This window comes from Capsicum annuum, chromosome 4, assembly GCF_002878395.1.
Source record: "Capsicum annuum cultivar UCD-10X-F1 chromosome 4, UCD10Xv1.1, whole genome shotgun sequence".
NCBI classification, from domain to species: domain Eukaryota; kingdom Viridiplantae; phylum Streptophyta; class Magnoliopsida; order Solanales; family Solanaceae; genus Capsicum; species Capsicum annuum.
Genome location: NC_061114.1, coordinates 231238939 through 231265259, shown reverse-complemented (window position 1 = coordinate 231265259; position 26321 = coordinate 231238939). Strand labels below are relative to the sequence as shown.

Here is a 26321-nt window from a genome sequence, read left to right as displayed (position 1 = left end):
AAACTACTCTAGAAATTAGTTACTACTATATATAAGTGGCTTAAAGCAAGCAACTTAGCGTCGTGTTGTGCCGCTTGCTTGCGCATGCATGGGCTTTTATCAACTGAAATAAACAGAGTAACATATATAATTTAAAGATGACGTAAAACGTATTAAAGTCACAATAATCAATAACTTAAAATATTTGTAAAAATTAACAATTTTCTTTGAAGATGACTTTTTGAGGGAAAAAATATTGAATAGAGAATCGGTTGAACAATATCTATCACAAAAGTTACTAATGTCAACTCAAAGTACTAAACGATTCAACATTACAACTTGTTATCTTGTAGGGTTATATTTCTCTTGGATGTACTCTCCGGTTGTATGGGACCCTCTGATGAGTTCTTTACTTTATGCACCAGTTGGCATATGTGATCCAATTTTTTACTTGCGATTGCTTGTTTTGATGCTTTATGATGTATTATTACTCTGAATTGTCTATCCATGAACAAATAAAATTAATGAAAGAAAAATCCTAATTGAAGTGTTCTACAGACTCCCTTATAGTGCCAAGGTCATCCAGAAAGGAAGGCTTGGTTGATCGCGTGGACCGAAGCCTCCACCTCACTCACTTGACGGGAGGTTGATTGTACACTAGAATGCTCGCATAGGCAACCACACAAACAAACTCTCAGGCGCACCATCGTGCAAGGCTGCAGTTGAATTTTAAAAAATGCAGAATCTTTTCAGGAATTTTCATACTTCTTCATGTTTATAAGTTAGAACGTACCCAGAAGATTGGACTATTAATTTTTTGAGTGATAAAGTCACAAAAGAGTGAAGAAGGGAACACTGCTCTAATCCAAAATTATATATATATATACACACACACTAGATGGGCAAGGCGTGTGCTTAGCATAGACCCAATATTGTATTTTAATAGTAATGCAACATCAATTTTCACTCTAACAGTAAAAGAGACCTTGTTATAGCAACAAATCATTTGTTTGACACCAAGGATGAAAGCAAGCAATGCGTGCTACGGATTTGTCCATCCTTGAAAATATCAGCTTCACAACCACCAATGGTAGAGTCAATAATGAGAACAACTCAGACAACTTGGGAGGTACCAGTAATCATGTTCTTGATAAAACCCCTCTGTCCAGAGGCATTAATCATATGCAATAGTACTTTATTGGTCTCAAACTTTCACTAGGCAATAACAATGGTAATATCGCGTTCACGGTAAGCTTTTGGCTTGTTAAGCACCCAAGCATACTTGAAGGACCTCTTGTTTATCTTAGTTACTTCTTGCTCGAATCTTTCAATGATACACTTGTCAATGACACCAAGCTTGTAGATCAAGTGACCAATGGTGGTAGACTTTCCACAATCGACATAGCCAATGACAACAATGCTTATGTGAATCTTCCCTTTACTCATGATGCTTGAGAAATTGAGTAAAGCACACAAAACAAAGGTTATCAAATGTGATATTTACTCAATTAAACATTAGCTACTACTCAATAGATAAAAAGAAATACTATCCAATGCAAACTTAATAAATTGAAATTTATGTTGGCCAAATTTTATACATTCAATGAAAGATGGTAAAAACCAATCATTATCAATTAATAGATCCATTATTCAATCACTATGAACCTACATGCTAATTTTCACGCATTACTGATGAAACACAAATCTATTACCTGATTCACATTAATATCATACAATCTAAAACAAAAGTATAACAAATGACTTTATAAGTAGTTATTTTTCACATATAATAAATTTAACACTAGACTTTAGCTTCTATATCATGCAATCTAAATGAAAAATATCACAAATCGACACGTATATCACTAATAGAAGATAAATCTATTACTAATACAACACAACATATATTGTATTAATATTAAGCATCTTAATAGTAGAACTACTTTCGTACTACTAAATAAGGAAACCTTCAATTCCCTTTGTAAACACAAATTTATGTATGCTATTATAGTGAAATGAGACTATTTTATCTTGATTGATACATGGAATAGTAATTCCACCATTTTTTCATAGTTCTATAACGTTTGGTAGGCTTATTCAAACTTAAAGGTCTAGTTTTATAGGTTGCAACATGCGACTTATCTTCTTCCATGACTGAGACTTGTGCTGAAAGAACCAACAGGACGCTTCACTATCGAATTAAATGTGGGTGATTTCTGAAATTCATTGAAGCTACCATTGTCCAATTGTGGCTTCTTTCTCGTTTGACTTCATACTCGAAAGACTTACGATCCATATATCACATGTATCAGTTTTCTTGTCCTTTTATCGAACTTTGAGTTGTTTAAGTTATACGTATATAGCTATAACAGAACTTCAATGAATTGAAGAAGAGTTTTTCAGGTTCAAATGTGAAAATACCATCAAATATAACAACAACAACAAATGAAATCAACAAATGCAGTAAGATTACTGAAATGAAAGAAACAACAAATAGAGTGAACACTTTTGAACAACGTGAGATAGAATTATTGATTTGCTTTGAGTTTCATACAATCGTTCTGCATTCAGCATATTGACAATTTTGATAGTGAATACAACAACAGAAAAAATGTACACGTGTACTTCATACAAGTAATGCCGCCGGATTTTCAAAGCAAAAAACACTGCCAATAGCTCTAAATCATGAGTAAGATAATTTCTCTCATGCACCTTCATAATTTCTCTCATGCACCTTCAACTGTCTGGAAGCATAGCTTGAGGTAAGAAAACAAGGCTTGTATCGTCTTTGTTTATATGTCCTGCTATAGAAATTCAATGCTTGTAATTTCAACTAAAGTAGTCAGTTATTATTTATATTCTTAATGGCATAACAATCAAATCATTAATATATCTTATATTTGGTTTGACAATCTATGAAGCATGATGTGCAATGGCTCTATGCTCTGATAGTTCAAGTCTCAATGATATCACAATACAATGCATTTGGTATAACTTTATAATGCAGTGATGTTCCTTTTCTTGTTGGGTTAAGGACACTGCAAAAGAAAGAAGTCGGTACATATAAAGTGGGAAAAACTTTGGTTCTTAGTTTATACCAAGAAGCTTTGGTTCTTAGTATATACCAAGTAGTTGATAGTGAACATGTCGATGTAAGGCCTTTACGTATCTAACCACCAATTAAAAAGGGTCAGAAAAAATAATAAATTTTAAAACTCTTTTGTACAATCTATGAAGCATGCTGTGCAATGGCTCTATGCTCTGATCGTCCAAGGCTCAATGATACCATAATACAATGCACTTGGTATAACTTTATAATGCAGTGATGGTCCTTTTCTTGTTGGGTTATATATTGGGGAAATATATATATATATATATATATATAAATCTAAGAAGAAAGTAAAAATTTTCCACCTTATCTTCACAACTTTGGACCACCCCATCCTTTTTATTTTTCTGGGTTTCGTTTCAAGCATGGATCTTAACTCATCGAATTGACTTAATAAATTAAAAATCACTTGCTATTACTTGTCCACAATCATTAGTGAAAGAGGGCTTAACTTTGATTGCTCAAATTGCAATCTCATAATTCAATTAAAAGTGATTTTTTTCATTTAGCAACAGTCCAATAAGAATAATGCTTTCTCCGTGTCTTACCAATAATCAATAGTGAAGATCAGCAACTTTCTTTTCTTACTTTAGATATGGTGAAAAAACTATCAAAAAAATAGTTTTTATTTCTCAATTTATGACGATGAGAGTATAAATAGTTATAATGAAAGATAAGCTTAAGTAGAAATGAAAGTAGGAGATTTTTGATCCTACACATTCTGAGATTTTTAACCCTACACAATTTGTTTTAATTTATTTTTCATAAATTTTCTAATCATTTAATATAGGTTTTTTTTTTCTTAATTTTAATTTCAGTCATAAATTGGTATTGTCCTAAAAATACCTCTTTATTTTTACTCAACTATATCCATAGTATTAGAATTGCAACCACCCGATTGTTCTTATGGATCTCGATATATTTGACTAATTACGATGAAATAAAGCCATAATAAGTAGAATCCCTCCTTGCGCTATGTTAAATGGGCGAAACCAGTAACCGCCACCAACCCTTTTCTTACAATAATTCATGCCTTGATCGTGCCATAAGAATATCATATGCAAATGAATTTATTTTTGACATAAAATAAATAGGCGAAAGCCCAATGCAACAATGCATATCAACTCTTTAATTTTGATTTTTCACTTAGGTTATTTAAGATAATAATATAATTTTAGACCACAAAATTCAAAATTCACTATTATATCTTTTATTTGCGTAGCAAGGTGCAGCCACGTAATACGGAAGGTGTAAACAATATGGGCCAGATAATATACTCAATTGGGAAATTAGGCTGTTTTGTCGAAGTCATTCATTCGTTGTTGCTTGTTTTAAGAAACTTGGCAGAGCTACCTTTTCCATAAAATTAATTAGTTTAATTGGGAGTCTGTGAGGATGAGTTGTTCTTCTGTGTCGAATCATCATATTATGCTGACTTCCTGCGCCGAGTCGGTTCGGCCTACAGGGAGGAAAAGCTCCGGCGGACGGAGAGTTAACTTAAGACTAACTGTTCCACCTCGAGCGGCTCTGGTGGAGGCGAGGCCTCAACAAGTAGCAGCAGCAGCAATCAGAGATGTAGCTGGCGGGAACAGTAGTAGTAATGTTACAGGTCGAACCCTTCAAGTTGGTCCATCTAGCAGAGATCGAACCGACGATATGCAATCTGAAGCCAGAGCTATGACACGTGCTGCAGATGCTTCTGTTTATAGCCCTGAGCTTTTAGCCAACAAGTATGGCTCTCGCCCAATTAAGGTAAATCACTTAAAATTGACTTCAGCTTCGGACTAGATGCAACTCCAATTTGTTTGATTGCTTCCTAGGTACTCAGCAGAGCTCTTCAAATATTCAAAGGACTTGGTTCATTCGCACTAAAACTATGGCTTGACCGGTTGAGCGGGGATCTTGATCGGAAAATGAGATTGCGTGCCATTGAGCTTAGGGAGACTTTCACCAGATTGGGACCTACGTTTGTTAAAATTGGTCAGGGTTTATCCACCAGGCCTGATTTATGCCCACCCGAGTATCTTGAGGAGCTCTCCGAGCTGCAGGTACTTTCTCTCTCCCTACTTCCTTCCTCTATACAGAATGCTTGTCCTAATATTTTCCTTGTGAAAATTTCCGCTGATTCCATTATAAATAAAATATCGGCTTAGCTAGTAGAGTACACTGTGGTGCTAATAAATGGGTGGGCTAGGTTGGTTTTGCGTGGGTTGAGCTAAAATGGGTTAAATAAAACCCCAATGATCCATATTTAATACAAGCTGAAAACTGGCAGATTGATGCAAGTGTCCAGAGGCGGATTCAGGATTCGGAGTCTCCGGGTGCCAAGTAGACTCATTGATTAAATTAATCGGAGACTCCGACTCCAAATCGTAAATCCGAGCCAACTTATGGACAAGAGGTTCATTGAATCTCCTTCAACGGAAAACAATGCTATTTATACATGATTTTTAAAAAATTATGTTTATATAGTAAATGTTGAACTCGAGAAAACAAGAAATTTTTCAGAGTTACACTGTAGTGATTGATTAAACTTACTACAAAAGGCAGGGTGTCAGCAAATTTCGAACCTGAGCCTGTTGGGTGAAATTAACAGCCTTGTGCCACCTGAACAACAGGCCACTTTGGTTGTTTGGGTGGCAAGTTTGTTATTTATATACTAAATTTTTTTTTTTTATATATATATATATATATATATATATATATATATATATATATATATATATATATGGAGAGAGAGAGAGAGTGAGTTTCCGTCGAAGTTTGCGGGTGGCGTGCCACACCGAGAACCCTTAATAGATCCGCCCCTGCAAGTGTCAAACCACATTTTCTTACAATATTTTGCAAAAACCATTCCGTGCATTAGAATCCATGTTTTTCTTTATGTCTAACTATGGAACAATGTTGTTAAACACTACTAATAAATCTAAGAGGCAAGCATTTACTTAACATAAATTTTTGTAAATTAGCCGATGATCTTTTGGAAACAACCTCTCTACCTCATGGAGGTTGCAAGCTCATTTTTCGAGAATTTTTTCTCTCTTGCATACCAGTGTTATCAAAATCAAAAGGCGCAAAAAAGCTCCGAGGTCCGTTGGGGCTTTAAGTGCAAATAAAGCATAGGCCTTAATGGAAAAGGTGCAAAGGGAAAGAAGATACAAATATATATTTTAAAGTCCAAAACTAATCATTATAAGCATGAATGACAAATATATGGACAAATAAATTGAGAAAACATTACAATAAAGTGAAATATCAATTGTTTAGTGTCGCTTTTTCATAAATGGCTCATTGGAAATGAAAAGTATGTCTTTGAACCTTGATGACGACACTGAACCACACTAAGCGAGGCAAAGCACTCAACACGTTTTAAGCCTCACTTCAAGGCTTAGCGCACCTTTGATAACACGGTTGCATACATCTTCAAGATATCTGACTTAGCTGTATTAGATATGGTCTTCACGGTTGGATTTAGAAACAAATGGATGCCCCTGTTTATTTGATGCTCAGTAAAACTAAAAGGATAATTATGCCTAAATACAACTATGAACAGTTACTTGGAGTATTTCTTGATCAATTGGTTCAGATTGACACTTATTTGTACAACAACATCATACCCAGTGTAATCCCATAGTGGGGTTGCTGTGGGTAGAATGTACGTAGACCTTATCCCTACCGCGTGTAACAACCCTTGCTCGGTGGGTCGTTAATTAATCAGTTTAATAGCTGTGAGCCTGTGATGAAACGCCCAACCCGCATAATTATTTACGGGTTGGGTCGAATATGGGCTCAACCCAACTAACCATACTAAAAATGGGTGAAATATGGGTTGAAAACTTATACCATATTCTGAATGTTAAGAAACCATTTTAGACCCAATTTGCTAATTGATCTGTGAGCCTGTCATGAAGAACTGGAGATGTTGTTCGCTCGATTCTCCGGCATGATATTTTGCTATTTCTAGAATTTTTACCTTGGTAAGGGGAGAGAGATGCAAAGAGAATGATGTGATTATTCTAAGAGTGCTCAAACCTGATCTATTATCAAATTGGGTCTAAAATGGTTTCTTAACATTCAGAATATGGTATAAGTTTTCAACCTATATTTCACCCATTTTTAGTATGGTTAGTTGGGTTGAGCCCATATTCGACCCAACCCGTAAATAATTGTGGGGGTTGGGCGTTTCATTAGTAACAGTTGGAAGTTACTCTAACCATGGTTTGTTTATCAAGGACATAAAATCAAGGAAATGAGGAAGGAGATAGCCATAACATTGACTAAAGTGAACAATGAAACGGGAAGAGTCGGAGATACTTTCAAGTGTCAGATGCCCTTCATGCTTACATAAGTTATACTTCCTCATCATTTGGTTGCTCTATTATATGAAAGGTTGCAATGCACCCATGTTAGTCCTTTCTGTATAGATGATGAAGTGTCTTTTGGAGAGAATCATATTTTGTAGGTTTCTCTCTTTTTTTTGGGGGTTTACCACTTGTATACGGCCACAAGTTGGCCTTGTTATTATTATTAATTGGATCTTATATAGTTATATTTGATTTTTTTTTTAAAAGGTTGTAGTACACTAGGCAGTGCTTTGATTACCGAAGTGTTAGCTACTAACTATTTATCATTTACCTTACTTTGTATTTGTATCTCGGGTTCATTGACTTTCTACTGAAACCTTGAGATATAATTTGTTATCAGCTTATAAATTATAATGTTTCTGATTGAGTTACAACCTTTGATTGCCCAAACAAACTTAACTTTTTTAACTACTGAGCAGGATGCTTTGCCAACATTTCCAGATGCACAAGCATTTTCATGCATTGAGAAAGAGTTGGGTCGTCCGCTTGATACCATCTACTCAGCTATATCTGCATCACCTATTGCTGCAGCAAGTCTTGGTCAAGTTTATAAAGCTCAACTCAAGTACTCGGGCCAGGTCGTTGCTGTGAAGGTGCAACGGCCAGGTATTGAAGAAGCAATAGGATTAGACTTCTACCTAATAAGGGGAGTAGGCATCCTGATTAATAGATATGTTGACATAATTTCAAGTGACGTTGTTGCTCTTATTGATGAATTTGCTCGCAGAGTGTATCAAGAGCTCAACTATGTACAGGTTAGTTTCTGAAACATTTTCTTGGATAATTCCTTTAAGTGGATGCATGTTAGATGATTTAACTTTGTACGAATGGAGTCAAGGTGACGTAGAAGAAGAAGAGCTGCAGAGTTGATAAACTTCTACAACATTCCTCTGGGTTTGAATGTTAATTTTGACAGGTTAATGCAGGAAGGGCAGAATGCGAGGAGATTTAAAAAGTTGTACGCTGACAAACAAGATGTTCTCGTCCCTGATATTTTTTGGGACTACACAAGTGGGAAGGTATTAACAATGGAGTGGGTTGAAGGTGTCAAGTTGAATGAGCAAGAAGCTATTGAGAGGCAAGGGCTAAAGGTTTTGGATCTGGTAAATACGGGCATCCAATGCAGTCTCAGACAGCTTCTTGAGTATGGCTATTTTCACGCTGATCCTCATCCTGGGAACCTTTTGGCAACACCTGAGGGGAAGCTTGCTTTTCTTGATTTTGGGATGATGAGTGAAACTCCTGAAGAAGCAAGATTTGCTATTATTGGGCATGTTGTTCACATGGTCAATCGGGATTATGAAGCTATGGCTCGTGACTACTATGCTTTAGACTTTTTGTCTCCCGATGTGGATGTTTCTCCAATTGTACCAGCACTGCGAGACTTCTTTGATGATGCTCTTAATTCAACTGTAAGCGAGCTAAACTTCAAAACACTTGTAGATGGTCTGGGTGCTGTGTTATATCAATATCCCTTTAATGGTGAGTTACTAGTCTTGCAATCAAATGTATGCTGATCAATAGTTAAAATGCTTAACGGAAAGTTTCTTTAGGTTTTCTTGCCTTCCCAAAAACTTAAACAAGATATTGTTGCAAGAATTGTAGCATCATGCCTGAGATTGCTGCTTTGGTTGTTTGAAATTTTTGCAGTTCCGGCTTATTACGCGTTGATCTTGAGATCTCTCACTGTTTTAGAAGGTCTAGCATTATATGCTGATCCTAAGTTTAAAGTACTGGCTGCTTCATATCCATATTTTGCTAAAAGGCTTCTTACGGATCCTAATCCATATCTGAGAGATGCTCTTATTGAGTTACTTTTCAAGGATGGTAAATTCAGGCAGGCATCACTTGTCCCTCTTTTTGCTTCTTAACTAATTGTATTTCATTTTTCTGATGCGCTGCTAACAATGTGAAGCTCTTACTCTTGGTTACTACAGGTGGAATAGACTTGAAAACTTGCTTGTCCAGGGAAAGAAAGACAGAGATTTTTCTGCAAAAGATGCATTGCAACCTGTCCTGAAGTTGTTGTTGGGTCCAGATGGTAAAGAATTAAGGGATTTGGTTATTAAAGAGGCAATTCGTGTCAGTGAAGCTATTATTCTGGGTTCACTTATTGAATCATTTAATTCTGTTCCTGGTCCCATGAGGACTTTCGTTTTCAATGGAAATGCAAATGGCCCCTTTACAATGAGCGCTGCTGAGCAACAGAGCTTAATGGAACTTAGAGCACAGGTGATTAAGATATGGGGACTATTACGATCCTCAGAGAATTTTGATCCAAGTCTTTTGCAACCAATTTTGCAGGTTAGAAGCACTATCTTTCAATGCAATGTTATTTTGATAGTTGGATTCAAGTTCTAATAATGTTTAGCCAGGAGGACATTTGGCCCATACTCTGCGTTTGCTAGCTTTGTTGATAAATCGTGATGCTTGCTAGTGTTCTACGCCATAGTGATTGGATTGCTGTGTTATTCATCATTTGATGATTCAGCATTTTCAACTTTTTAAGTTGGTGTCCGATGCAAAACAATGAGAACTGTTTTCTTTAAAGCTCCTAAATTTCACGAAATTCTGTGTTTCAACTCCACTGAAGCAGGGTTGTGTGTTTCTGAAGATAATAGCATGTGCTTGTTGTTAATTATTTAACCATTACTTGAGCAGGTACTTCAAGAACCAGAAGCACGTAGTATTGGAGGGCGTGTAGTTGGTGGAATATCTCAACGTCTTGCAGCGCGCTTACTGCAACAAGTTCTTCGTGCTCCTGAAACAACTGCTTCTGCTGCATAATTGTTGTCTTGGAACGTTTGTACAATGTAACTGACCCATATACATATTTAACAGGCCCAAGGAAGGTCATGGAATAGAAATCACATCAGATGCAGCAATCAATAATTCAGAGACAAGCCTAAAAGACACAAATTGAAGCAAAAAATTTTCAAATAAGTCATTGAATTTTGAAACACGTCTAAACAGACATATCATCAATATATCAACATGGCAATATATTACCAGCTGACCCAATCAAACTTTAACCCATAACCCAAACCAAATCTATTCGCTTGGACCTGATGAAACTCTTCAATATTCTATCTACTATGATTAATGGTAGTGAAAATCACACTACATAAAAGAAATCTTATATTATGAAACATAAAGATACTTTTTATATATCAAATTATATCACTCTAAATAACAGATAATAGCGTATCTACAATTTTTGGCTGATTTTAAGGAAGAGAGAATCTGATTTGGGTCATAAATATCTATCAGCTAAGTACAGTAATTTTTTTTTCAGTTTTCTTCTCTCTCTATTCGCTAGGCTTTTAGTTTTCTCCCCAAATTGGTCTTCTTATCACGATTTCATCTATTTCTCCAAACAATTTCATCAACATAATGTTTACTACTTTGTATTGTTAGTCTATGATTTTTTTTCCTTAATATGTAGCATCAGTTTTTTGAACATACATTATTGTGTTTGTATTACCGTTGAATCAAATAAAGAATTAATTTTTATGCATATAAGATCACTGTAATCCATAATTAGTTTTATTTAGATAAAATAATATGAAGATAATTTTACAAATCCGCCTGCTAAAAAACTTCTTAGAAACTTTATAGAGAAGTGTGTTATGAGAAAAAAAATTAATTAATGCTTTGTTAATTTGATTTATATTGAGCTTTTTTTCATTTTAGCTAACTTTATAATTTAACAAATATTTATCCTACTTGAATTCGGAAAAGATTAGGAAATATACATATTTTATATTTTATTAGGAAAAGATGTACTCCTCGGTTGGTGTCGGCGTTTTCTTTTTTTTTCTTATTTGGTAACTATTTAAAAACATAATTACACTTTCATCTTTATTTATTTTACTTAATTAAAAATAATTATAATAATATATTATTTTAATAAAAAATAACTTAATAAAAAATATAAGTCTTTACTTATGTTTTAAACTTTGTGCCGAATGGCGACACATAAGATGTAAAAGAGGAGTAGTATTATTATTATCTGAAGGAAAAGTAATAGTGCGATTGGTATGATCCATTATATGAGATTTGTAAGAGTATTTGATAGAAAGAAAGAAACTCCGGCGGCCTTGAATGACTGAGGAGGACTGTATGGAGAAAGAGGAAATGGATTCGCTGTTTGAGGGAATGGTTCTCTTCAATGCTGATGCTGGTGCTGGCGATGGTGACGGTAACGGTGATGTTGATGTTGATCGCGGTGCTGGTGATGCATCAGCTCCTTCCCCATCCCCATCTATACCTCTTGATGAGAATCTTTTCTCGGATCTAACTCTCACCACTCCTCAAGATGAACCTCCATCTCATCTGCCCTTGCGCCAGAATTCCACTAGGAGAAGAAAAAAAACTGCTTTAAGGATAGGATATGGCAGAGATAGAGATTATGCTGCTGCTGACGACGACGATGACGACGATCCGCCACAATCTCACCCCCATACCCACCTCAACCAACAAAAACTTGAACCTGAAGAGGACTCGAGAGACGGAAAAAACAACAACTCTCGAGATAATTTGTCTTCCCATACTCCTCCTATTTCGTCTAACGAAATCCCAGTAGAGTTGAAATTCGATCGAATCAGGGCCACCATTGCAGACAAGCTTAAGTTGGCCCAGGAGGCTGTAATCTCCGTCTCTGCACTGCGCAAACAATCTATCCGTAGCAGAAGAAAAGCTCTCGAAGAATTCAATGGGGCGTCTACCCGCCATACCGAGTTGGAGAAGAAGCTGGATGAAGCTTGTGAAGCTGAGGATTTTGAGACCGCTGAAAGGCTCAGTGAAAATCTTGCTTCCGCAGACAAGGAAAAACAACACTTGCTCACCCAACTCAGAGATGTCGAGACATACAGTGATACCATTGCCATTAAGATGCAGGAGGCTCTTGACTCCCTTATTCAAGTCGAGGAGGAATCTGTTTATTTGCTACGAAGATTTTCAGAGGTGAGATGTTGAAGTTTATGCACATTATAGATTGCTAAAGATGATGAACCTTTTTTGTTTAAATTTAAAATGCTTGTGGAACTTTTTTTAGCCAACATTTTATTCCTACACAGCAGTGTCAGAGGATCTTTGGCAAACACAAGATCTAATGCTAGTCTAATAGCAACTATTAGCCTCAATCTGAACTAATCAGTACCCTCTATATGTATTTTTTTCCTTTCATTCTGTTCTTTTTAGTAGCTGAATAAATAAGAGTTTGAAGAGATTAATTTTAGGTTTTTCTCCTTCTATTCTCACATTTGTGACTGGTATGTCTATATTTGCATTATGGCTTTTTTCCTTGATAAGGAAAACTGAATGTCCTAACCAACTGAACCAACAATATTTAACGTTGTTACTTTTATATATTTAATGGGAATTCCTTTGTATATATTTAGAGTTTCGTACCCATCAAAAAAAATTATTTAGAGTTTAGCAATAGTTCAGGACCTCATCTGAAGTTCCTATGTTTGACCTTTTCCCTCAAAACCGGTTGCACGCATTTTCTCTACAACATTGAGCAAAAATGATGTTTGCTTGTTGATATTAGAAGTGGCCAACCGAGATGAGATGGAAGTCCCATTTAAAGGATCACGAGGCAGAATATCTTGCACGCCAAAGTAAGTTATCTTAGTGTTCATTACTTCAAAAGTGGATCCAAGTGGAAGAAGTTAAGGAGAACTTGTATATGATGATTTCGCTTAGGAAATGCTACTTACCGGCAACAAGAATCTGATACAATAAAGACCAATTTTCTTTCTTCATATGGACACGGACTTGCTCGCATTCTGGTGGAACATATTTATGTGTTTCCGTCATTTCTCAAGTCGCGCATATAAATGCATTGTGTAAAGTAGTTATTCCTCTCTTAGTTTCCAAATACTGTTCTTCTCGAAGAGGGGAAAAACCTTTCAACCACTGTATTTCAAATGGTGTAAGTTTTACTGAATAATGGAAACACATTGCCGTTGGAAGCATTTCTTGTGTGTAGAGTATTTTCGGTTGATTTAGATTAGGTAGGTTGAAAATTTTAACTTGATTTTTTTTCAGGAAGCTGCAAGTTATGCAGATTCAGTCCTGATGAATGCAGAAGCAATATTGTCAAAAGACAGTGTTGAGTGGAGTTCATCAGTTGAAGCCATAGAAGTCAGCAAATTTGAATTAGAAATTCAATCCCAACTAGTTCAAGATGCTAAACATGTTTTGAATGAATCAATTGATCACTCAGTGGAGGATGACCGGAGGGAAGTAAATGTTCTTTGCAAGAGAAAAGAAGTATTGGCTGAGGAACTGAGGAAACTGCTTGCCTTAGTGAAAGAGAAGGAAGCAGAAATAGCAGAAAATGATGCTCTCATTCAAAAAGTTGAATATAGTATAGATGGGGTTGTCTCTTGCTTTAAAGAGGTTCAAGCAAGTATATACAATAATTATGATAAATTGCAGTCACACCTTTCTGAGCTGACGGCCGAGAATGAAGTTTTACTGAAAAAAAAGAAAGATATTGATAGTTACCATGCTCAACAAGAATCCAGAGGAGAAAAGATTAAGAATATTTCCAGGATTTCTGCAGATGAAGCAAACATGTATGAAGAAGTTGTTGGTCTTAGAAAAAGTCTGGCTATGTTCATCTTGAAATCTAAGGCCTATAGAGTGAACCTTGCCAAAAGTGAAGAAAGGATTTCAGAGGAGGTGCAAATTCTCAAGCAGGAAATTTTTGCTGCAAGATCTTCGCTTCAGGTCATTTCTGATTTTAGTATCTGTATTCAGATTCTCCTATTAGAGCAATGTTTACGTCAAATAAGATACATGCATTATTTTTTGCATTCTCACCTTAAAGTGAAAAATATGTTGCTCATCATGTACTAGGGCTTAAAGAGTACGCACAACAATAATTACTCAATATGCTACTTTTTTTTTGGGTGAAGTAGTTTCATTGATGGCATCATGAAGATGCAATTAGTTCAGAGAGAACACAAAAGAAGACCTGAGTTAGCTCCATTACACGGGGAGCTACTATTCTAAGACCAAGGAGCCAACAGAGTTCATAAAATTGATAGGGGAATTTACAGGCAACAAATTGTGCCAACTAAAAGATGCATGTAGCACCTAGCCTTATAGAGTGATTAGCGTTGATACACCATCAAAACATCTTCTGTTCCTTTCTGTCCACGAACACCAAAAGATGCTAGCAGGGATCATTCTCCGGATTGTCCTGATGTCTCTATCTATTTTCCATGTGCTCCAGTTTTCAAAGGCCTCCTTAATACTATCAGACTGGACCTAGCTGAGTTCAAAAATAGAGAAGAACATGTTCCACAAATCTGTAGCCACTCCACAATGTAGAAATAAATGGTTCTTGGTTTCAATGCTGCTGCTTTTTTTTTTTTTTCTAATGAAGTAGTTGTCATTAAGTATAGAGGCATTACGGAGATGCATGATTACAAAGTTAGGCACAGAGTCAACTCCAAACCAAAAACCCAAAAACCCCAAAACAAAAATTTATGCTAGAATTAGGGAGCTAACAAAGTCCAAAAAATTGCCAACATTGTTTATTTGGGAAAGAAAGTGCCAACTGAACAAAGTAGCTAGGGATCTCGCCCTAAGAGTGTGGTTTGGAGTGAAGGCACCATTAAAGCATCTTCGATTTCTTTCTGCCCTGACGCACTAAAAAAATTACCGTTGGGATCATCTCCAGATCATGTTGATGGTTTTATCAACTCTCCTAAAAATTCAACGTACAAAAGATTCCGTGATGTTTAGTGACATAACCCAATGTAAACCAAAATAGAGTACAAGAAGTTCCAAAGGTCAGATGCGAGGGCAATGCAAAAATAGATGGCTGACATTACTTTGGTGGCACAAATAACATCTATTTAATTGTGTTATGCCTCTTTTCTTGAGGTTGTCCTGAGTAAGGCAGACAATATTATGTGCTATCTAGGAGAAGCACTTGGTGGGAATACACTGGGTTTGTTGTTGTTGTTGTTGTTGTATCTAGTAGAAGCACGAAACTTGAAAAGGGGTATCCTAATCACTTGCTCGAGTTTTGAATTATAAGGTTGGGGTTCTTCCAACCACATATCTTGGAGTACCGTCGGGTGTTTCACGCATGGTTCCCACTGTGTGGAATCCGGTTATTCAGAGGGTCGAGAAAAAACTAGCAGGGTTTCATTTTTCTTATGTTTGGCTAAAACTGCAGCACATATGCTCTGTCTTAGTTTGGCTTATCCTAAAGCTTTTTCATCTCTAGATTGTTTTTGCATTGGTCAAACTTTTTATTAGATGTAGAAAAATGTGGGTAAGACTTATGCAACAACAACATACAGCATGAAATTCCATTAGTACAGTCTGGAGATGGTGATGTGTACATAGACCGTACCCCTACCTTTGTGGGGTAGAGAGGTTGTTCTCGATAAGACTCTCTGCTCAGGTAAAACATATCAAAGCAGGTTTGAAAAGGAAATACGGTAGTGAGAAGTCATGTTGAAAATATCAGAGAAAAGAACAGCAGCAACAACAAATAACATGATAATTGAAGCAATAGAAATAACTGGAAATGCTAAAGATGAAGAATAATATAATAGGAGAGTAATAATAATAATACTAATAGGGAAAACTAGACATCGCTCGACTATCTACTAACCTTCTATCCTGATATTTGACATCCATAACCTTCTATCTAGGGTTATATCCTCGGTAAGCTACACGTGTGTCATGTCTTGTCTAACTTGTAGCATGTCTTGTCTAATCATCTCTCCCAAATACTTGATCGACCTACCTTTAATTCTCCTTAGACCTACCATATCTAAACTCTTACACCTTCTAACTGCGACATTTGTGCATTTCCTCTTCATATGTCTGAACCGTCTGTGCCTCACTTTCATCATCTTATCCACCACGGAGGTCACTCCCACCTTGTCTTGAATATCTTCATTCCTAATCCTATCTCTTGTAGTATGCCCACACATTTATCTTAACATCCTCATTTCTGTTACTTCCATTTGCTGGACGTGTGTGTTCATGAATGGCCAACAGGCCGCCCCATACAACATAACTAGTTTAACAACCATTTTATAGAACTTACCTTTAAGTCTTGGTGAGACGTTGTTATCACACAACACACAGAATGCGACCCTCCATTTCATCCACCCGTTCCATTTTGATGTGTATATCATAGTCAATTTCCCTGTTCTTGCATTATTGACCCAAGTTACTGGACACCTCCTCTCTGGATGATGACTTGTGTATCAATCATCACTTCTACATCTCTCTTGTGAGTTACATTACTGAAGTACTATCTTGCTCAAACTGAGGCCTTTAAACTCCACGATTTGTCTCCAAACCTCCCGTTTGTCATAACTACGTGGTGTGTCTTGTCAATCTATTACTATGTCATGTGCAAAGAACATACATCATGGCACCTCCCCTTGAATAAGTCGTGTCAGTTTATCCATCACCAAGACAAATAAAAATGAACTAAGAGTTTATGCAACCCTATCACGATTATGAAATGTTTGGAGTCTCCTCTAACTGCCCTCTCCTAGGTCTTGGCTCCGTCGTCTTGCCCTGATGTATGCTACATGTACACCTCTAGCCTCCTCTCCGTAGACACTCCTAGGGATTTTGTCATATGAATGACTTCTGTAGTTGATTGCCTCTACATGAATCCAAATTGATTCTAGTTAATAGACAAAACCCTCCTCTTTCGTCTCCACCTCCCTCTCCCAATAGTCATAGTGTTGCTCGGCAGCTTAATGCCCTTATAATTATTGCAATTCTGAATATCATCCTTATTCTTCTACACTGGATCATTGTACACCACCACCTTCATTCTTTGGGCATTTTTGACGTCCTCAAAATAGCATTAAACAACTCAGGTAGCCACTCCATATTTGTTGTGCCTGCACTCTTCCAACATTCCACTGGAATCTCGTGGGTAAGACTTATGATTTGCAAATAATAAATTCTCAGCATTATTATTAAGAAGAATTGTATGTTTGTGCATAGGAATTCCACAAGTATTGCATCTGAAATATTTGAGCTTCTTGGGACTTAATAGGTGATCATGGAGTCACCAAATATATTCATGTGCTCATTTAGATGCTACTGTGTGTAGCAACTCTGCACAGGACTTGTATTATTTTGGATTCAAGTAATTGAAGGTGGTAAGCATGATTATTGCCTTTCAGTTTAAGAAAGGTCATTGTTTTCATTAATTTCATGGGCACTGGTTGGATAGTTTTTAGCATTTCTTCATTTTCTGTTGCAGTAATATTACTCTGCATCTCCACTTGCAGGAGTTATCTTCAACTAAGTCTAGCATCCAGCAGGAAGTTGAATCCCGTAAGCACCGTCTTCTTTTCATTGACAGAAGAATTCCGGGATTGGAGGCAGAGAAGAAGGTTGCAGCTGCTACAAGAAATTTTAAAGAAGCAGCACGATTAGCTGCAGAGGCTAAAGCCTTGTGCATTGAAAAGGAAGAAATACAGAGGAAAATGGACAGTACTGATTCAGAGCTTAGGAAGCTTGAGGAAGAAATATGCCAGACGATTGATAGGATGCAAGAAACTGAAGTGCAGGTTTCATCAAAGGAAAAAGAGTTGGCTATGGCTAGATTCCAGAGGCTAATTTTAATTGCAAGAGCGGCTAGAGCTGAGAGATCAGCTGCTTTGGAGTTGGGTGACCATGAAGAAGCTGAAGCTTTAATGGCAGAGGCTGATGCTGCTGAGGTTGAAGCAAGAAAACTTCAACCAATTTACAATTTCAATGAAGAAGAGATTGAGAATTTACCGGAACTTTTCATATCATCTGAGCTTGTATCTACGCTCGGTCACAAGCAATTGGCGGAGTTGGCTGCTTCTGCAAACATAGTGGCATCATGAAATTTATGCAAACTTAATTAGTGAGAGAGACTTTTGGCTTGGGTTTTACTGACAGGTTTTCCAGACATAAATAAAGCATTTGCGAGGAACTTATTGGTGATAGCGATTTTTCTCAAGAGCACAAGGGACAAAAATGGCCTTCTTGGAGAGGGCACAACGCTAGTGATTATAGGGCGTTCGACTCCTTTGCAATATCTTGCTGAGGCGGACACTGCCTGGCTTGCAAACAGATATGATGAGATGTGAATTGTTGAATCTGTGCAGACTATGGAAAGTTGGAATTGGTTTGAGCAAACGTTTTTTCCCTTCTTGATAGTAAGTAGTGTTGTATGATTCGTTGAGACAAGCAAGTATTGTATGATTCCTTGAGACGAGCAACCATTATGACATTTCATTTTGTTTAATAGAATGAAACGTGGAAATTTTAAGACCGAAAAAACAATTCGATAGCACGCTTTTGTATCAATTAAAATTGTGTCCTCCTGGAAAATGTCCTCTTTAAAAAGATGCACAAAGAATCCGCAAGTAAAAGCAATTTACCCGATCATGTATTATGGGGAAAATTACCTTTTCTATCCTAAATTATGATTTGAAAGGGAAAATTGAATCCCATCCAAATTACTTATTGACATGACTATTTACCATACTACCCCTATTAATTGATATTTAGTATTATGTCTTAAAAGTGGTTTGGAGAATAAATAATTAATACTACGTCTATTAATTGATGTTTAATATTATGTCTTAAAAGTGGTTTGGAGAATAAATAATTAATGCTACGTCTATTAATTGATGTTTAATATTATGTCTTAAAAGTGGTTTGAAGAATAAATAATTATTGCTACGGGTAAAAGAGAAAAAAAAATTTGTCTTCTCTTGATATATTAAGTGTCAAGAAAAAAAGAAAATTTATTTTAGAAGTTAGTGACCGTAAAAGTGAACAAAGGGAGTGGAGTATATGACTTATTTTTCTTCTATTGGAACAGATGATTCTCTTTTTCTGTAAAAAGGCCCGTATCAATAATTCTTATTTATACGTATGTACAATTTCTCAATTTCTTGTTCATTTGTAACAATTTTTTTTTGTGCGTCGGAAAAAAAAACATGCTTTTTAGGGGGAGAGATACTATTTCACCAATCGAGTCATAGATATCTAAGATATTCACACCTAACGATTTTTCATAAAGTGGTGATAAAACATATAACTTGTACAAATCTTTTTATTTTTCAAGTCGATCCGATCCATTCGTTCATAGAGCTATTTACTCAATTACAGACATTTCTGAAACACCTCTAACAGAGAGGTCAATTGTGTATTTTGAAAAAATTTATTGTCAACCGCTTTCAGATATGAATCTATCTGATTCAGGAGGGAAGAACTTACATCAGTATCTCAATTTTAATTCAAATATAGGTTTGATTCACATTCTGTGTTTTGAGAAAGATCTATCCTTCGAAAAGAGAAAGAAATAGTCTTTGTCTAAAGAAGTGCGTTGTGAAAAGCTAGAAGTATAGATTCTTTCAATGAGACAGTGTTTTTTCAACTCTCTCAAAATGAAATCTATTCTAAACATACATGTCATGGTTCCTTACTTCAACACGACGATTCGTTGCCGACTTTAAATCAAATGAGAAACAATGTCATTTTTTCTTTGACTGTAATCATACCAACAGACGTTCCTGGTCGAAGAACTTTCATTGTCTATTGGTGAAGAAAATAGTAATCTTTATTTTACATAATTACAAATAGCAAAGATTCATCTGTTACCACCTTCCTCAATTATATGAGTTAATCGACTTATCGCCAATAAAACTCCCCTCCTAATGAATCTCGCGCACAGTGAATGCACTAATGGATGTCCTTTATAAGTGGCAAAAGTCTTGTAGACACAAATATTACAACATGTCTAATATTAAATTTCTTAGGAGTGTTCATTTTTCAATTCAATTTCTTGCTAAATCAAACAATATTGGCGAGGTGCAGCATTTTCTTTATTGATTTAAATAATAAGTCTCTTGATCTGAAGTCAAAAAGATACATATTTAATTACATTTAGCATTTTTATTTTTTAATCGGTGGTTTTATATATTATATTTATATTAGGTGTTTTGATGTGTAGGACCAAAATGATTATATTAGAATTTTAAAATCTGATCCAAGTTTAAGAATAAAAGACCAAGCGGGGATTCAATTTTTATTTTAAAAAAACAAGAAGGTGCACGAATAATGCAGAGAACATAAATTTTAAATGAAGATTCAAATAGGAGTAGTGTATATTAAGAATTTAAAATTGTAATAAGTCCTACATATTAATGAAAGTCAAAGATGAGAGGAGTACGGAAGTTCGCATGTGTAAAATATAAGAGAGAAACAATTTGTGAATTAACGTGGGATACAAAAGATTGTAGTAGAAAGAAAGAATGCGGTGCCGGTGGTGGGTAATATTGTTGTTATTGTTATTGTCATGCTGCAGCGGCAGTATGTGCTCGGAGCAGCAGCAGCAGCTAGTGTCTCGAATTGCTTTTGGATCATGCGCCAACCAAAGCGCTCCCCAGCCTATATGGGATGCAATTATCCGTTTTGATCCTCAAGTGTTCATCTGGATGGGGGACAACATCTACGGAGATATAAGACGCCCTTTCAAGCTTTTCGGAAAGGAGAGGACGATTGGGCCCTGGAAGAATGTCCCTAGGTTTTACCCTTGTTCTGAGCTGGAAATGAAGTCCCGATATCTAAAAGCTAAGAACGTTCCTGGTTATTCTAATCTCACACGCAGCAAAACTAAGGTTATTGGCACCTGGGATGACCATGATTATGGATTGAATGATGCAGGAAAAGAATTTCAAAACAAGATCACTAACCAAAGGCTTTTACTCGATTTTCTCGACGAACCCCGAGCTAGTCCTCGGTATCTTCCTTCTTCATGCTTGATTCCTGCTTCCTTGTCAGTCTCTTCTTCTTTGAAATTGTTTTTCTCTAGTCACTTTTCACCATTCTTCTTTCATTAGGCGCAAACAAGCTGGTGTTTATGCATCCTACATATTTGGTCCTGTGGGTAAACATGTTAAGGTATCCTTTGGTTCCTTTTTTAACGTGTTAAATGTGAAGTTTGAAATTGCAATCGCTACCATCAACTAACTACTCCATTTCTCTTTTGGAAATTATCTTGTATATGAGTTTGGACTAGTGAGCACCTTCAGTACTGTTTGATCTAATGGATGGTTGTCTTTAGATCATTCTCCTGGATACAAGATATCACAGAGATCCTTTGTCTAGTGATGGAAGTATCTTAGGAGATGCACAATGGATGTGGTTGGAGAGGGAGTTGAAAGGTCCTCCTACAACTATTACTATTATTGTATCATCTATTCAGGTATCAGATATGTTTTCACCTTTGTAGAAGTCATTCATTTATTCTAGGAAACATATGGCTTGCACCTGCGGCTATATTTGTAGTTATCAAGTTCAAACATTTAAGTATTTTCATTTAGAAACATAGTCTAGTCGAACTGGCCATACAAAAGGTAGAGAATTTACAAAACGATATGATTCTCTACAAATTCCACCCAACAATCTATACAACAGGGGACTTTCTGTCACCAAAAAATAAGGGACAGTAGACTACTCTTCCACTGAGAGAACTTGACTTTACCCCTTCAAAATCTCTCATATTTCTCTCTCGCCACATAGTCCACATTAAAGCTAGTGAAACCGCATTCCAAGCCCTTAGTCTTCTTCTCCTTCTCCCACTTTTCCAGCTGAACATCAAATCTTTCACAGTTTTTGGCAGTACCCATGCAGTACCAAACCACCTAAACATATTCCCCCATAGCCTCATGGTATGACCGCAACGTAGAAGGAGATGACCGCATCCTTGCTCGCCTCTTTATACATATAGCACCAACTAACACAAACAACCTTCCTCTTTCTAAGATTTTCCGCTACCAAAATCGCTCTTCTAATGGCTAGCCAAGTGAATATGCACACCTTTCTCGGCAATTTTTTGAGAATGTAAATTAATATGTGAACCCACCGCCTGTATCAAAAATCAAGAGGAGGAAAAGAAGAAATAAGCATGGCTTCTAAATGCTTATACATGAATATTTTAGGTGTCTTCCTATGATGAGCTGCATTCTTATTTACACAGGTTATATCCAACCATTCAGCTACAACGGGCCCTCTATTTTATCCGGAGTCATGGGGACGATTTCCGAGGGAAAAGAGTCGTCTTTTCAAGTTGTTATCTCATAGTAAGGTAATATACCATTCTTTCCCATTATAGAGATTCGGTTAGTCCCAGATGTGGTCCCACATTGGTAGATCATTTTATTTTAAGCAAATCCTTATAGTCGGATTTTGGCGATTAGGTCTTCATTATTGCTACTAACAGATGATCGTTATGTTAATGATGACTACACCGAAAGCTGAATAATATAATGTGAATCATCAGAAATCAAAGAAGAAGAAAACAAACCATCATGATCCTCACTTCTTCTTCCTCAACCTACCCTGAACTGCATCCTACCTTTCCCACATGCAGCCATTCACCGTAACCCTCTTTCTCTTTTTATTATCTCTACTGCCTACTTTTCAAATTACCCCTCAAAGCAAACCCAACAGTTTGATCTAGACGGAAGCCAAAGATGGTCACTTCTCTGTTTGCCCATAAAATCCTGTTGACATGCCAGAACAAATTTTTTCATTGCACTAGCAGATGTTACTTTTGCGTTACACCACTTTTTTGTGGTGTTATAGTCATGGAAAAGACAAATTAGTCCCTTGTTCTTTTAAATGTGTGTTCCTTGTTTATTCTTGAGTTCAAAAGGGATATTGTGGCTATTCAACAACACTCTCAAGTTATTCCTTCAAATGGAAAAAGAAAACTCCACTAAACAAATCCAAATGAAACAAATTAGAGGTAATGCATTCTCATGCAATTTGACAAAATATATACTATTATCAATTCTAGTTTTCTTTAACACATTCACCTTCTAACATAGCATACATACTGCCTTAATAATGCTTAATTACTGCTTTGGCGACTGAATAGAAGCATGATGAGCTACCTTATTTTTTTCCCTGCTCACTAGTCATACCACAAGAAAAACATGAGGCCTCAACACCTGCAGTAAGTGTGTACTCTGTGATAGCCAAATCGAGGACACAAATCATCTTTTTCTCCATTGCAAATTCACTATGCAGCTATGGAATCTCTTCAACATTTTCCGCCTTAATTGGACTATGCCCAGGTTTGCTCTGGATCTACTGCATTGCTGGCAGAAAAAAGGTCCGAGGAAAGAACTCGACCCCTGCAGCTTTATGGTGGTCTACTTGGAAGGAAAGAAACACTAGGATTTTTGAGAGCAATGGCCATAGCTGGAAATTTGATGTTCCCGATAATACCTGATTTCCTTTTGCATACATCTTTGTCTTTTCCTTGGGCTACATGTTTATTCAGAAGTCAGATTTGCTTTATCTAGTTCTCATCCCCACTTGTCAGTTAGGTTGGCAATGTCTAATACCTCTTGCTGTACAAATAATATATTTAGTTGTTTTCCTTGTACAGAGGAAAGGGGTTTTCTTCCTAAGTGGAGATGTTCACTTTGGAGAAATTGCAAGATATAATTGTGCTGCTGATTATCCCTTGTATGAGATTACATCAAGTGGCCTTACCCAAGCAGTGGAGAAAGCAGTATCTCCCCCGCTGCATTTCGTTGTGAGATTTTTGGCATGGTTAACTCCAGCTATAATGAGAGTAAAGGACAAAAGCTGCAGATATTGTTCGTGCACTTATGGTTAACTTTTCTTACCCATCTCTTGTGCCCATTTAAATATATGTTATGGAAGCTTTGTGTCTAGATCATTAATCTTCAGTATGTGGATATAATCTAGGACAACCAAACTTTGGGACCATTGAGATCAATTGGGATTCAGACCCAGTAGGTTTGAAGTTTGCCATCAGAGATGAAAAGGGGCTGCCAGCTATTGCATTGAAACTCCCATTATCAGAACTCCAAGGCCAAAAGATGGACTCCCAAATGACCATTGGCTTAGGAAAATTCCAAAAGTATTGCTCTCTCGAAGTTGATTTACCATGGTTTGTCAGATACCGCTTGGCGATATTTTTCTTTTCCACTTTAGCTGGTAATTACCCTTTAAGTCATCATTTTCATTGTTATCTATATTATGATAAAAGTGATAAACCATATACTATATTATACCTTCCATGTTTGTGGTAACCAAGGTGTTGTGATTATGTGTTATATGCCTTAAGAAAGATCAAAGGTTAATTAATGAGTGGATACTTGAGGCGGCTACTGATCAGAATTATCATGTTTGAATACCCCTACATGAACATATCCTGTTTATGCTGCTAATGTGATTTTGAATCTGTCAAACTACCGACAATAGGGCCTAAAACAGTATACAGAGAGTCCTAATGTAGAACTTACCCTGTTCTCATTCTTTTGAGTGGACTGAAAAGAGTGATAAAATAAGATAACTTAGGTATTGAATTAAGCACATGTTTCCAGTAAATGGAGTAAATAGTGTGTGCCGTACGAATGGCCAAAGTAACATTGACAAATTATACTCAAGGTTGAGGTAATTCAAACTCATAAATACCTATAAATCCAGTTTTTTTTTTCCTGCTGAAGGTTTTGTTTACATTTTAGGTAGTACTAGGTTAAAGGTATTGGTTCAACTTGTGAGGATATACCTTTACATGTTGAATTTCCATGTTCTGATTGTAGTTGTTCCAATTTTTGCAGTGTTGCTTCTTGCAACCATAGGACTCCTCCTCTGTGCTGTCAGGTCATGCTGCAAGAGATGCTATTGCAAATACAAACATGATTGAAATTTTTGAGTACTTTGTAAGCCTTGAGATAAAATGATGGATATTAGGTGATACATGACCCAACCCCTCCTCCCCCCCAAAAAAACCCACCATATATCTTGCAGCAAGCACATTTGTTTTTTATTGAGAAAAGATGAAATCGATCGCTTGTGTTGCAAAAAAGGTGAAAAGTTAGAAGAACTTGGGTTTCTATTGTGATTGCTTGAAAATGAGAAGGCTAAAAGGTGGAAAGAGAAAACAAACCAGGTATCTGGACTTACTCCTTTCAAGCAGTTCATTTTACATCTTTTATTTATTTGAAGAAACGAAAAGAATGTTTTATACTATCTGATTGTGGTGGGGCCCTTCCCGAATCTTGTGCATAGCAGGAGCTTTAGTGCACCGGGCTGCCCTTTTTTAAGACTAAAACCATAACTTCTTGCATCGAAATAGTCTTCAAATAAGTAAAGATAGTTTGTAAAACAATTTCTCATGGCTCAAACGCCTAAATTTGCAACCAATTCTTTGTTATGCATTTTGTGAATTAGAAGTCCAATTCAAAGGCATGTTCTGTTGCACGTCCAAACGTTAGGGATTCAAAATGCTTCACATTCTTCTTCTATGGTTTTTGGTTGAAAAATCACATTTCTCTTTCAACATTTTGTATTAACAAGAGATATACATGCAACGTACTTGTCTAGTTTTCCACTCAGACTAGTGTCAAAAGGCCGAGATTATAACACCTGCACTTGTATGAGTTTGTGTACTTGATATTTATAATGGTTTCTTGTTTACGAGACTCCTCTAACTGATTGCTGTGTCACAGGTGAGTCTGGAGGCTGAAAATATGATTTGCCTCAATTACGAGATGGCTTTGTGGGCGGTTGTATGAATCTTCAATGCTCCAATACTAATAACACTAGGGCCTTCTCACTTGCACAAATTTTCAATTACAGTTGTTTTCTATCTTTTACTTTTCCTTCATTTCAGGATATTGTATATCTCGACACAAATTCCGTAAATCCAACTAAACCTTGTGAGTGATACATAACCCAAATTATTGCATGACATTTACCAGTAGCTACGTAGTTTTATATGAGACAAGCCACTCAATAGGCAAGTTGGCTTTACACAATCAACTCCAGTA

At 36.4% G+C, this 26321-nt stretch overlaps 3 protein-coding genes across 3 annotated transcripts; all 3 read left to right on the top strand.

The window, feature by feature from the left end:
- Positions 1–4375: 4375 nt before the first annotated feature.
- On the top strand, positions 4376–10341 carry LOC107866736 (protein ACTIVITY OF BC1 COMPLEX KINASE 3, chloroplastic). Its single transcript, XM_016712688.2, has 7 exons — positions 4376–4840; positions 4909–5136; positions 7872–8207; positions 8379–8934; positions 9103–9289; positions 9390–9756; positions 10114–10341. The coding sequence occupies exons 1-7, from the start codon at positions 4484–4486 to the stop codon at positions 10237–10239; spliced, it is 2157 nt and encodes a 718-aa protein (XP_016568174.1). The 5' UTR covers positions 4376–4483; the 3' UTR covers positions 10240–10341.
- A 1070-nt stretch (positions 10342–11411) lies between these two features.
- Positions 11412–18742, top strand: LOC107866737 (myosin-9). Its single transcript, XM_016712689.2, has 3 exons — positions 11412–12417; positions 13507–14193; positions 17754–18742. The coding sequence occupies exons 1-3, from the start codon at positions 11557–11559 to the stop codon at positions 18336–18338; spliced, it is 2133 nt and encodes a 710-aa protein (XP_016568175.1). The 5' UTR covers positions 11412–11556; the 3' UTR covers positions 18339–18742.
- Positions 18743–20648: 1906 nt separating this feature from the next.
- Positions 20649–26231, top strand: LOC107866738. Its single transcript, XM_016712690.2, has 8 exons — positions 20649–21247; positions 21348–21408; positions 21572–21712; positions 22487–22594; positions 23906–24134; positions 24232–24483; positions 25110–25441; positions 26001–26231. Exons 1-7 carry the CDS (start codon positions 20760–20762, stop codon positions 25193–25195), a joined length of 1365 nt encoding a protein of 454 aa, XP_016568176.1. The 5' UTR covers positions 20649–20759; the 3' UTR covers positions 25196–25441; positions 26001–26231.
- Positions 26232–26321: the final 90 nt, after the last annotated feature.

Coding starts and splice junctions, on each gene's coding strand:
- LOC107866736 (XM_016712688.2), top strand. CDS start 4,484: ATGAGTTGTTCTTCTGTGTCGAATCATCATATTATGCTGACTTCCTGC. Junction 9,290..9,389: donor TTCAAGGATGGTAAATTCAG/GCAGGCATCACT, acceptor TGGTTACTACAG/GTGGAATAGACTTGAAAACT. Junction 9,757..10,113: donor TTTTGCAACCAATTTTGCAG/GTTAGAAGCACT, acceptor TTACTTGAGCAG/GTACTTCAAGAACCAGAAGC.
- LOC107866737 (XM_016712689.2), top strand. CDS start 11,557: ATGACTGAGGAGGACTGTATGGAGAAAGAGGAAATGGATTCGCTGTTT. Junction 12,418..13,506: donor TGCTACGAAGATTTTCAGAG/GTGAGATGTTGA, acceptor ATTTTTTTTCAG/GAAGCTGCAAGTTATGCAGA. Junction 14,194..17,753: donor CTGCAAGATCTTCGCTTCAG/GTCATTTCTGAT, acceptor CTCCACTTGCAG/GAGTTATCTTCAACTAAGTC.
- LOC107866738 (XM_016712690.2), top strand. CDS start 20,760: ATGCGGTGCCGGTGGTGGGTAATATTGTTGTTATTGTTATTGTCATGC. Junction 21,713..22,486: donor TTATTGTATCATCTATTCAG/GTATCAGATATG, acceptor TTATTTACACAG/GTTATATCCAACCATTCAGC. Junction 22,595..23,905: donor AGTTGTTATCTCATAGTAAG/GTAATATACCAT, acceptor TTCCTTGTACAG/AGGAAAGGGGTTTTCTTCCT.